The sequence below is a fragment of the Ictidomys tridecemlineatus genome, chromosome 7 (assembly GCF_052094955.1).
Source record: "Ictidomys tridecemlineatus isolate mIctTri1 chromosome 7, mIctTri1.hap1, whole genome shotgun sequence".
Lineage (NCBI taxonomy): Eukaryota > Metazoa > Chordata > Mammalia > Rodentia > Sciuridae > Ictidomys > Ictidomys tridecemlineatus.
Window position 1 is genome coordinate 171,317,540 of NC_135483.1, and position 13,284 is coordinate 171,330,823.

Below are 13,284 nucleotides of genomic sequence, written 5' to 3' on the forward strand. Positions count from 1 at the left end.
TGACAATCTCACACTCTCCTTTAATGTTGATGGAATTTCAGAGTAAGATAGGACTAAACTCACAGCAATAGAATAAAACACTGCTTATGTGCTTTGTCCCTTGACAACCTTTGGTTAGAGAGATGTGTACAACAACCATTTCATTTAAGTATGGTTAGATTCCCAGTCTAAGACCTTAACTGACACACTCAATGACAATATTCTTATAAGCGTAGCCAACTATAAGTCATCCCGTGGGTTTCTTTTCTGTGCTTTGTAAATATGTACATCTTTTTCAGGATCATAGTGAGCCTTACTCACAGTAAATCGCTTCTCCAGCATCGCTAAGAAGTTGTTATCTCGTTCATAGCGAATTCGGCAAGCTAAAAGTATCACTGAGTGGTTGCTAGAGAGATGTTCCAGTGTTTGAAGAAGATCTGTGAATGTCTCTTCTAAATATATGATGTCAGCTCCAAGTATCAGGTCAAATTCTCCAGGTGAAAAATTCCCCAAATTGTGTCCCCAAGTCAGCTCCTTAACAACAGCTTTGGGTTGGATATGGGGAGGTAAGTTGGCTTGAACATTGGATTTAAGAAATTCTAGTGCTACTTTTCGATCCGTGATAGTCACATGAGCACCTATAATATGAGATAAAGAGAAAGCAAGGTGTATATCAGTACAACTGTAGGAAGGAAAGAAAGGGTCAAGTTAAAACATAGAACACTATAAATATTCCACCTGATGTGCAGAATACCACACCCTTTGTGGAGCGTTGCAATGGATCAGAACAGCAACTGGTTGCTCCTTTTGCACTGCCAACTGGTAAAAGTAAACCTTTGACTTGCCCCTATGACACAACTGCTGTTGCTGAAGTTATGCCTATAAATTACAGAGTCACCAAGTGAAAAGAAAGCTGATGTTTTTGAATGCTGCAAACACAGCTAGCTCACCCTTCATAGGTTTCTTCTGCTTCATGAACTCAGGATAGCAGACCTCATGGTAAAATATAATCCAAAAATGAAAAGTCTGGGAGCAGAATATTATTACAAAGATGACAAGATCCCAAAAATGGGGAAAGGCTGTTTTGTGAGGTTAAACTTTTTAAAACAACACAAAAGTGATACTGAGAAACCCCAGTCCATCTTTCTTAATGTTGTTTAAAGCAGCCAACCCGCATGTATTTACATAAGCATCTTCAATTATTGAAAATTCTTAAATTTAAGAATTACTGTAGGGTTGGGAATGTGGCTCAAGCGGTAGCGTGCTCGCCTGGCATGCGTGCTCGCCTGGCATGCGTGCAGCCTGGGTTTGATCCTCAGCACCACATACAAACAAAGATGTTGTGTCCGCCGAAAACTAAAAAAATAAATAAATAAATATTAAAAATTATTTCTCTCTCTCTTTAAAAAAAAAAAAAGAATTACTGTATAGTAGTAAAGCAATCTAAGATCTAAGTTAAAATGCCAGCTTGTGTTAACTGCTAAGTTACTAGATATGGTATAGAAAATTAAGGTGCAGTATTTTATTATTGTTCTTTTTTGTGTGTGGGGGGGGTGTATTGACAATGAACTGTAAGATCTAATTTTTTTATTCAATGAAAGAGAAAACCTGAACTGTAGTTACCCTTGAAGTGAAATAACAACAGCCCTAATACAACGCCATCTACAGAAATGAAAATCCTGTTTAGTTTTGGCCCCTGCAATTCTGAAATTTAAAAATGTTTCATTCTTTCATGAAAGTATTTCTAATTTGCACCTTTTTCTGTTTAAGATTTCAGTTTAGGTTCCAGACCAGCAATGTTCAGCACCACTTCAGTGGTGGCTTTTACCCAGGATTTCTTATCTTGACACATAACATTTGATATTTGTAGTCCTAGAGCATGATACAATGAAAATTTTCATGCTATTAGATTGCACCAGCCTAGAACTACTACACTTGGCTAGAGAGTGAGCTACCTGAGGAGCAGGATTCAGTAATAGTTTTCTTTTCTTCCAATTATGCAAACCATAGACAGACTCCTCCTGGTTTGACTTAGGATTTTCTCTCTGGATTTCTTTTTCTTTCATTCTCTCACTATGTTGTCAAAGCTGGCCTCAAGCCATCCTCCTGTCTCAGCCTGGAAGGAGCTAGGACTACAGGCATGTGTCACCATGCCCAACTCTCTTGGCAATAATAGAATGATCTAGTCTTTTCAACATCACTTCTGTATCCATTTTAACAGTTCCTCTAATGCCTGTCTTGAGGGTTTTGGAGGCTACTTCTGCCCAACTAGGTATTCCAGAAGTTTGAATAGGATCTGAATGTCAGTTGACTATTTCCCATAACATCCTGAGAGAGTTCTACAAATAGCTAAGTGCTACCATCAGCTAGATAACAAAAATCCTACCCTCACAGAGCTTACATTCAAGTAAGGAGATAAGCACTATGGTTATTTTAAGGTATAATATCTGTTTGTTGTTGATATAAGATAAGGAAAAAACAAAGCCAGAAGAGACATGAAATGTCAGGAAGTAAGGGAGGCAGGTGTGGAATTCTAGATTGGGTAGAGGAAATGCCTGACTGAGGTGACCTGGGAAGACCTGAAGGTGTGTGGGGATAATCAAGAGCATATCAGGGGGAAGAACATTTCTGGCAGGTGGAAGAACGAGTGCAAAAACTCAAGAGTGTGCAGGCAAGCAAGGAGATCAGTATGGCTGGAACAAAGTAATAAGGGACAAAGTCGGAGGAGATGAGGTCAGAGAAGTCATGGGGAAGGTGGACAACCATGTATGGCCTCATTAACCAAGTTTCAAAAAGACTTCAGTTTTCTCAGCTCAGAGCAGTAGCACAGGCCTGTAACCCCAGCTGCTCAGGAGGCTGAGGTAGGAGGATCCCAAGTTCAAAGCCAGCCTCAGCCAAAGCGAGGCACTAAGCTAATCGGTGAGACTCTGTCTCTAAATAAAATATAAAATAGGACTAGGGATGTGGCTCAGTGGTTGAGTGCCTGAGTCCAATCCTAGGTACCCCCAAAAAAACTTTTTTAAAAAGACTTTGATTTTCACTGAGTGAGACAGAAAGCCACTGGAGAGTGCTGAGCAGAGGTACAAATGGTGTGTCTTGGGTTTAACAGAATATCTGGCAGTAGCAAGGCCAGTAGCAAGAAAATCAGTGAAGACCCCCCAGTGGTCTAAGTAAAGGATGCCAGTAGCTTGCACATTGCTAAAACCACCCTCAAACACCGGTCTGGCCAGCTCCCAAATGCGGCCCACCCTTCAGTGCCACACCAGCTTTCCTCGGAATCTGTCTTTTACTGTTTTTTATTTTTGTTGTTGTTGTTTTTTTTTTTTTTGAGAGAGAATATTTTTATTTTTTAGTTTTCGGCAGACACAACATCATTGTTTGTATGTGCTGCTGAGGATCAAACCATGCCAGGCGAGTGCGCTACCGCTTGAGCCACATCCCGAGCCCCTGTCTTTTACTGTTGACTCAGGTTTTATCACCCAATTGTCTTTCCCTACATGTTACAACTTTGTCCATGGTTTTTTTCTTTTCTGCCTGGTTGGGAAGAGAGGTGTGGAGGACATCTTGAGTCTATCTTCTGAATATTAGCTTCCTTTTCATCCTTTTTTCCCTTGCAGTTTAAGGAAGAAACAGATCACTTTTCCTGTAGTTTCCCGTAGTCTGAATTTTGCAGACAGCATCATTTGTTTGGACTCTGTCCTCTGCATCTCCTATAAATTTGGGTTTTTTGTTGTTGTTTTTGTCTTTTTTTAATGGGACTATTTCAGAGATAGCAGTGTGTTTTTTATCAAGAGGTATGCTGTGTCTGGTAGACTCCGTTTTTATGACATGAGAAGCCACTGGTGCTTAGTGCCCAAATCCCCAGTTCATTATTATTCTTTTTGCATTTGTTAAGAACATTCTATAAAGAGAAATGGCTACTCATTTTGTATATCAACTGTCTGAATAGGACAGGCAGGATACATTTTGCTTCTCCATCCCCTTTAATAAACCCTATTTTGAAATAAAAAGCTGGTTCTCCAAAGATACCTAGGTTCATTTTGTTGCTGTAAACTCATGAATTAAACATATTTGACATACTTTGATCTATTGAAATTATTATTATTGATGTTCAAATCGAGCCATTTTTTGCTAGTGGCCTCTGATCTGACACAACCCTGGTCATCTTTGAAAGCTTCCTTGCTATCTGGTATGGCAAGATATTCCAGGGTCATTTAATGCTTTCCCTGCTACAGACCTACAACCAAGCACTTAGGTTTGTATTTCTTGTTTTGAAAAGATGGGAGAAGTAACAGCAAGTTTATATGCTGATGGAAATGATTGGGAAGAAGGGCAGAAAAGCAGCAATGCAGGGACAATGTCACTGAGTAGGTGAGAGTGGGCAGGATCTGAGACACAGAGAGGTCACTGGCCCTAAAAAGGACATTCAACTACAACCTCAGGAAGAAAGGCAGAGATGGTGGTCCACCAGACACTAGTGTGGTTAGAGGCAGTGGGGCAGGGGTGGGGGTGGGTGGAAATTCTCTTCAGATAGCTTCAGTCTCCCCTGTGAAAGCAGAAATGTCCTTGGCTAAGGGTGAGAATAGAGAAAGAAAGACTGGAGCCTTGAGAGCAAAATCATGAAAGAGTCAGTTAGCAGAGCAAGACAGGAAGCAGAGTATGACTGTCCAGGAGTCAAGGCCCCCCTTGATGTAACAACGAATCCCACCATTAATGCATAATTATAATTCACCAATAAAAAAGGTATGGAAAAAAGAACCCCTCTGAGGTTTCTGATCTGAATTTAAAGTGAAAGCCAGCAGAGCACTGCTCCTGCCAACCATACCCACATGCACTTACCAGGCCTGGAACAGGGAAAGCATCTGACCTGGGTTTCTTTAGCCTGGAGAGTAAGATGAAGCAAGGAACTGGTATCAGTGATAAGTGAAGATGGGGGCAACATGACTGCCCAAGAGATTTACACTGGGCAAGGAGGGGAAATGAAGTCCATAAGACAACACAGCAGCCTGTTATTCACTTAGAAATAAAAAAAAAAAGACAGACATCATTAAACCTAGTTTTGTAAGCAACATTTATTCAAACATTCAAGCACATACTATGTGCCAAAAAGATGAGCAAGAAATGAGCTCATGAGCTCAGAGCCGCATGAGGGATATAAGTAAATATAAGTGTGAGAAGGAAAATAAAGGAATATGGGTGCGCACAAGAAATCATGTGTCACAAAGGAGAAATTCTTCAAAAGGAGCAGAGACCAAAGGAATATTCCTGAAGGAAGGGAAACCTGCACTTACACTTAAGATACAGCACGAACCAGGGAAAAGAGTGAAGAAAGCATATTCGGGACAAAAGGCACAGGCCAGAGCAGTGTGTGTGTCCCAGGAATGTCTCAAAGCATGAGAGAGACCGACAAGATTGCAAAGCTTTGCTGGGAGGCCTGGCATCTGGCCTGCAGACTGGCCATGGGAAGGCAAAGAAACATTTAAACACAGGCCACCCCATCAATTTCACCTTTCAGATGGAACACTCTGACAGCTGTTGTGAGAGTGGGTCTGAGGAGACCCACCGCAGAGGCAGAAAGGCCAGGTGGGAGGGTTGTATGATCATGTGGGAGACATAACGAGAGCTCAAGCCAGGCATGGGGAGTGGAATGTGGGGTAATTGGAGGAAGAGTTAAAAGACAGAATCTGCAAGTTCAAGAGAACTAGGTGAGGGACAGTGATGCCAACTCACAACAGAGGAGAAAGAATATATTTGGGAAGGGGAGAAGCATCAGGAGTTAGCATGTGGTGCTGGAAATTAGTCAAGTAGAGAGATCCAGCTTTAAGTTACATGTGCAAGTCAAACAGTCAGTGTAGATGTGAACTAGAATCAGAAAAATAAAGGCAAATTCTTCCTGAGTGTTGTATTGTAAGACAGTGGCTCCTAAGCCTAGTCAGGCTTCAAATCACCTAGAAGCTTCTAAAATCCAGATTCCCTGACCCCAACCTAACTCATGTGAGATATTCTTCTATAAGTAGTTTCCAAGTAGCATAACGGTTGGGAAAACTTTCAAACTAAACCAGGATTTGAGAGTCAGAACCAGATTCTAATTCTAACCACAATCTATTAACTTTGTGACCTTGGGCAAGTTACCTACTCTCTGTTAACCCTTCATTTTCACATTTGAACATTACTATAAATGGGTCAGACATTTTTACCATGTAGGCCGACTGTGAGAATGAGACTGCAGACACACAGCCCCTCTCAGAACACAGAAAGTGCTCAGTGATCAGCAGCCCTATATTAACATTCTGTAGAACACTTACTGTTGTGAGAGTGGGGCTTTTTAATGTCAATTTGTCTCTATCTCCCTTTACCCACCCACCCATCGACTCAGAACATAAGCTTCCCAAGACTTTATTTCTACCTGCCTGGCCCCTGCTCGATCCACACTGATTCCACCAGGCACTTGGTAGATGCTCTCTGAACTCAGAAATAAATGACGAAGATTACAAAAAATGAAAACACACCCCCACCACCACTTTTTTTTTTTTTTTCACTATGCAGACCCTGGATCAGCTAATGTGAAAATATTTTTCAAAGGGGAACAATCAATTCCTTTGAGATGTTTCAAAATTAAAATTACCATCCTTTTTTTTTTAATCCACTGGTATGATTTGTATGTGAGGTGTCCCCTAGGTCCTGTGTGAGAAGGCTTAGAGGTGAAATGTTTGGGTTGAAAGCCTTAACCCAATCAGTGAATTAATCCCCTGATGGCATTAACTGAGTGGTAACTAAAGGCAGGTAACTAAAGGCTGGAAGAGGTGGGTCATTGGGGGGTGTGCCTTTAGGGTATATATTTTGTATCTGGCTAGTGGAGCCTCTCTCTGCTTCCTGGTCATCATGTGAATTACTCTTCTCCACAGCACTCTTCCACCTTGATATCTGCCTCACCTCAAGCCCTGAGGAATGGAGCGGCTGTGGACTGAGGCCTTAGAAACTGTGAGCCTGCAAGTAAACTTTTCCTCTAATAGTTCTTGTCAGGTCTTTTGGTCACAGCAGTAAAAAAGCTGACTGAAAACAACCACTGACTCCATTTTTAAAAGATGATTTTTTTCTTACCTCAGGTTTGAACATCAAAATTTTTCTAGCCTAACACTTGCAGTGATTACAAATAGTCAGTATGAAAATCACTTAGCATTAAAGAGAAATGCTTATGATGTAATGGTAAATTAACTATCATTTGTATATGCATATGTATATATGCAGATATATACACATGTGCAGACATTACACATATATATAAAATCATAATTAAAAATACAGATGGAGGAAAAGAATGGAATATACCAAAATGCTAAAGGTAATTATGTTGTAGAGTGATGAAGAATTATTTTTGTAATAGAATTACATCTAGTTCTATAATGAAAACGTTAACTTTCCTCATTTTCAAAAAGCCTTCAAACTAGTTTTTTCCATCTCTTATTCCAGAATTATTTGAGCATCTACTGAGCAATGCGTGCTATACTAGGGCCAAAGACACCCAGACTGAGATGTGGTCCCATTCCTCAAGAGCCTCAGCCTATGGGGCTGGGATGTGGCTCAAGCGGTAGCGCGCTCGCCTAGCATGCGTGCGGCCCGGGTTCGATCCTCAGCAGCACCACATACCAACAAAGATGTTGTGTCCGCCGAGAACTAAGAAAAAAATAAATAAATGTTAAAATTCTCTCTCTCTCTCTCTCTCTCTCTCTCTCTCTCTCTCTCTCTCTCTCTCTGTCCCCCTCTCTCACTTTAAAAAAAAAAAAAAAAGCCTCAGCCTACCAGAGACTGATATATGAAACAACTGCCTAATACAGGGAAAAGAAATAAGGCAGCAATGAATTCTCTGGGATAGGGCAGGAAAGAACTTCAAGAGGTGAGAATGAAGTGGGGCTACGAAGCACACATTTCCAAATCAACAGAATAAGTACGCTGTTCTGCCCTTCCAGCTCACTCTCAGAACCAACCAAGTCTTTGTGGCAATAACTAACTAATCCTTTGCTCTGTAACAGAACTAAAATACCTTATTCCTAACTTTCCCAGCCCCACAGATCCAGATTTCTAGATTAGAAAAATAAATGCTCAGAAGAACAATTGACACACGGTATTTTACTTGATCAGTGAGCTAACAAATTCCATGCACAATCTCTGTCGATCCTCATTGTGAAGTAAATACTCTTTCTTATTAACCTCATTTTACAGATGGGGAAATTAACATTAAGAGATTAAGCAACTTGCCTTAAGTCACAAAGAGTTAAAAAGAGGTGTCAAAACCAAGTACAACTAAACTGTGCAGTTTACCACCAAGGTCCTGGTTCTCAGGAGAAAACAGAAGAAACCTCATTTCATCTTCAAGTGAACTCTTATCAGCAGGGAGAAAAGTTGCTAACATAGAAAAACAACAACTTGGGCTGCTGTGTCTATTAAGCCTGGTTTTGAGTCCCAGATCATCACTAATTGGAACTTCAGAAAGTGCCTCAGGCCCAGAATGCGTTTCATTTGAAAAATGAAAAATTAAAAATGATACCAAACATACCTGGGGACATTATAAGGCCTACCTAGGAAAATAAAAGCAGAGGACCATGAAAGGCCTCATCGAGCACAGAGGGCCATGGTTCAAAACAGAAAGGGGCCTCAATCAACTGATGTCTACTTTTAACCTTGCCCAAGCTTCCCATCAGATTTTGGGAAAAGATACGTAAGCAGAAAAAGCAATACTGAAAAAGAAATGAGTTACCAGCAAAAAGACAGAACAAAAGAGGGGTTTTAGCAGGACCTGGATACCTGCAGATAGTGTAATGAATTCAGTGCTCTCAAAACCCAGATCATTCCCACCAAGTATGGTCTGAAATCTAGCAGGTTATCATTATCACTGGGAATTCGTTAGAAGTGCAGGCTCTCGGGCCCTGCTCCAGACCTTCTGAGTCAGAAACCACATTGGAACAAGTGCCCCAGCTGACAATTCTGGTTAGTAAATATTATATGTGATAATCTTAGCAGCTGGTCTATTCTCATCATTGAATAGCTTCAACTGTACAAGTTGTAGAAAAAAGTCAACAGCAAACTTTTAAAAAATATTAATAAAGCTTAAAAATGCTCTAAGCTTAAACTAATGTCTGTATACCAAACAAAAAAACAACACAGCTATCAATTCAAAACTGTACACCAGTAATTCAATTTCTTAAAACAGATGTCTGTACAAACTTTGGAGGGACTGATACTCCCAAGAAGAAAAAAAAACCCTCAGTTCCCTTAGATGGAGGAGAGACTGTCTGATGTGCCACCAACCTCACAGGGTGTTATTGTTCAGATATTAGGTGTAGCCCCAAAAGCTCATATGTGAGATAATGCAAAAAGATTTAGAGGTGAAATGATTAGGTCATGAGAATCTAAAACCCAGTCAGTGAATCCATCCCCTGACAGGGATTAACTGGCTGGTTGGTAACTGTAGGCCAGTGGAGTGTGACTGGAGGAGGTGGGTCATTCAGGGGCATACCTTTAGGGTACATATTTTGTCTGATGAGAAGAGCTCTCTCTCTCTGCACTACCTGACATGATGTAATGAGCCACTTCCCTCCACCACACTCTTCCGCTATGATTTTCTGCCTCACCTTGGGCCCAGAGTAATGGAGCTGGTCATCAACCAACCATGAGCTCCTAAATAAACTTTTCCTCCTCTAAAATTGTTCTTGTCAGGTCTTTTATTTATAGCAGCAAAATAGCTGATTAAAACACAGGATTATATCCAATAGCATATGGATTTAAGCACCTTAAACTGGAAACCTAGATACAAAGATGAGACTATTCTTCTTGAAATCAAATCACCTTAAGATCATACTATCAGCAACATGGAAGTAAAGGAGGCAAAGTGATCTTCTGTGAAAAGCAGAATAGCCTGTTAGCCTCTGGAGTTACTATGAACATCAGCAGTTGGCCCACAACTCAGATATGTGCAGGCAAAAGAAATTAACCCAGGAAGGGGGGAAAAACAATGGATATTATGTGAGGAAAAAAGCAAACGCAGCTCTCAGGGAGTTCTGCTCACCATGCAGTAAGCAGTGCATCACACTCACCCAGCAGGGCAGCTACTATGCCCACCAGCCCTGTGCCAGCACCCAGCTCCACGGCAGAGCAGTCCCTGAGCTCCATAGCACCCATCTCCAGAAACGTGGAAAGGACAACAGCCTGAGTCAAAACACAGTGCGAGTATGATTAAGGTCAACAAGTGCTTCAGGAGCTGTGGGGTCAGGATGCCTATGTGCTACTGGCAGGAGGAGACTGCATGTGCACCCCTCTCCCCAGCCCCACACTGCCCAGTCCACTAATGTGCACAGGAAATTAGCCACTGCTGCTATGAGGCCACCTCCTACAGAGGCACACACAGCAGACCCAGCACCCCAACAGGGGGCTGCACAGCTAGCTAGGAGCATGCTGAATCTGAGAAGCTTAAATTTTTTATTGTCACAGCATTTTCACACTGAGACTTAGAAAACCGTTCTAAAGAACTGACATGAACAGTCTTATTTAAGGCATGTCCAATTCCTAAGCCAAGCCAGGTCAGCAAGGCCACACTTCACCTAGAAGGAAAAAGCAGCACAGTGCCCAAGGCTCCCTGAACTGCATCCCTGACTCTCATCACCCCACAGGGGCCCTCACCACATGTTTTGGGCATCAGAAGGTAAGTTTTGGCCAGTTTTGGAACTTGTGTAAGTTAGATTTACTTATAATCCTATAGAAAAAATGGTATAGTGTTAATATAAATTTTTACTAAAGTTTGTTTTTCATAGCCATGTACTAGGAGTAAATTGGCAATTCCTCTCCTCAGTCAGCTTATAGGAGGCATCCTATTTCTTGTTATTATTTATCATTGGTACTAATTATGGGAATAGTTTCATGCAGTTATTCAGAAGTAGATTCCCAGAAGTAGTATTACCAGGTCAGATTAATATTATTATTTCTTAATGTTTCTTTAACAGCCCTAAGACAATGTTAAGACTGTAGAACGTATATAGGCCAGTTATTCAACAGGAATAACTAGGGGGCTACACACACACACTAGGGGGCTGAGTCACAAGCCACCATTCTCAAGCAAAGAGAACAGTGTTTAAAGAGGAAGAAGTAGAAAAGCAGTTATTATTTTACAGCTATGGAAAACTTAAAAATGAAACATGATGTTCATTTCGGGCTTTGTCACTTTATGTATTCTTTGGTGCAGTGTTTTAGAAAAAGAACTTAGTGAGCGTCCAAAGCAGTCAGGACTTCAGACTTCTGTTACTCACTGGGTAATTACTGGCAAGCCATTTCACTCCCCTCTGTTTTCAGTTAACCACCATTAAAATGCAATGTAATTGGGGAGGTGGGGGATAAAGGGAATGACTGGTAAGGGGAAGGGGCTTTGGGGTGATGAAAATGTTTTAAAAATTAAAGTGGTAATGGCTGCACTACTCTGAATATACTAAAAAAAAATTGAATTTGTGTAGTGAAATGCATGAAGTGCATGGTACCTGAATTGTATCTCAATAAAGGTATTTTTCTTTTCAAATAACTGAGGATGTTTTCAGAGACCCTCTGGGGCTTGCTTACCGCATCCCAAACAACTGCTGCGACTCCAAGCTGCCTCCAGTCCTGCCGGATTTGGATCGTGTGGTTTGCAAAGGAGAAAGTGGCAAGAGGCTGGTGGAATTTCTGGAGCCCCATTCCCCTGGTCTCCTCATAGGGCACCAGGGCCATTTTGTCTAACCACGCTTCTGCTGAGACCTGTCGTGCAAAAGTATCCTGTGTGACACCCTGGCCAGAAATTGCATTATCTTTTAAGTAACTCCAAATGATTGTTAAGTTTGTTTATAACTTCAAAAGAAGAAGAAATGAGCTGAAGCCCGACTAATTCCTTTAGCATGGCTCTTCCTTTCAGTCCTACGGGAGGTAAGATGTGGCTCTGAAATCGTGCCAATGGATATCTTTGAGCAAAAAGTCCTTGAGTATTCCAACACCCATAGGATGCCCTACAGTTCCACTGTTACCACTGCGCATATTCGGAGCTGCGTAACAGTGCACCAAGCATTGGTGACTGCTCAGGGACCCCAAAGTGCCTGCACTGCACTCCACTGCAGCTGCAACCAGCCTCGGGTTTGTTGCTTTTTTGGCTGGGGGGAGGGGGTGGGTGTTATTATTCTGGTCCTCCGGTCTAAACCTCTAGGTTCAATAGTGATAATAATGGAACTGAATGTTAACGCTTTGAACAACAGCCGGATTTATGCGGTGGACACTGTACCGTCTTCTGGAGACTGGAAGGCAACCACACTAGGGGTTCCGAGTCGCTCGCCAGCAGAGCGCGGCTGTGGGGTGGCTCAGAGGCCTCCACTAAGTCCCTTACCTAAACCTGCCCCCGCCCGCCCCGAAAAGGACCGACAGGTGCCCCTTCCGGCCCGTGGGCCGAGAGCTCCGGGAATAAGTCACGGGTGGGAATGGGAGACGAGGGGTGCTCCACAGGGCCCTCTGGGATCCCCCGGCCGCGCGGGGAGCCGGCTGCACCCTGGGGCTCTGGGAGCTTCCGGGTAGAGGCCACAGGAGTCTGAGGCCGCCCCGCAGCGGGGCTCACGGGACACCCAGCCCCGGGGGCGCAGCCACGCGGGTACTTACTCTCTGGAGGGTGCCCGGCGCCGCATGCGCTCTACGTTTTCCCCGCCGGGGTTGGCGGCGGAGAGGACTGGCCTTAAAAAGCCCCACAGTCTAGAGGCGGTCGGAGCGGGTCCCCGTCCTCCAGACACGCGTTTCCGGCGCTCCTCACCCCCTCCCTTCCCGGGGCAGGTGTTACCACCCCGCTGCGCTGGGAGCCTGGGGGCGGGGCGTGGAGGAGGCGCTGCGGGGCGGGGGCCGAATCCCGGCTTCCTCGCTGAAGTCCCTTTAAGTGTTTGGGTGCCATAATTTAGTTAGCCCAGGAGATCGGGGGTAACCGGGTAGAGAGAAGCAGGAGTGGGGGAGGGAGGGTAGGAAAAGGGGTGGGTGCAAAAGAGGGAAGAAGAGGGGCGGGGGAGAATAGGGATGGGGTGTCGTGGGGGAGAATAGGGACGAGGGGGGAAAGGAGAGAAGACGAGATGCTGAGCAGTTGGAGGGTGCTGCTCCGAGAGCCTGAGTGATCTGGTGACAGCGAGAGGGAAGCCCTGCTCCGGATCTGCTCTTAGGCTCGCTTGTCCGTTTGGCTCTTTTGGTTTTTTATTTTTAAAGGCGTCCAGTTTAGCGGTGAAAGAGAAAGTTGAAGAATGCGTCCCGCGTCTCCTAAATGGGGTC

At 43.2% G+C, this 13,284-nt stretch overlaps 1 protein-coding gene across 4 annotated transcripts; it reads right to left on the bottom strand.

Moving 5' to 3' along the window:
• On the bottom strand, positions 1-12,827 carry Mettl21a (methyltransferase 21A, HSPA lysine). 4 transcript variants are annotated; one of them, XM_040294801.2, is made up of 5 exons: positions 12,637-12,822; positions 11,581-11,754; positions 10,071-10,182; positions 4,819-4,861; positions 589-617 (listed from the first exon to the last, which is right to left on the bottom strand). In XM_040294801.2, exons 2-4 carry the CDS (start codon positions 11,725-11,727, stop codon positions 4,857-4,859), a joined length of 264 nt encoding a protein of 87 aa, XP_040150735.2. In that variant the 5' UTR covers positions 11,728-11,754; positions 12,637-12,822; the 3' UTR covers positions 589-617; positions 4,819-4,856. The 4 variants fall into 4 exon arrangements, with proteins under 4 accessions (XP_077874029.1, XP_005335175.2, XP_040150735.2 ...); XM_078017903.1 differs by lacking the exon at positions 10,071-10,182 and having other exon boundaries at positions 1-617; positions 12,637-12,821; XM_005335118.5 differs by lacking the exon at positions 4,819-4,861 and having other exon boundaries at positions 1-617; positions 12,637-12,818.
• Positions 12,828-13,284: the final 457 nt, after the last annotated feature.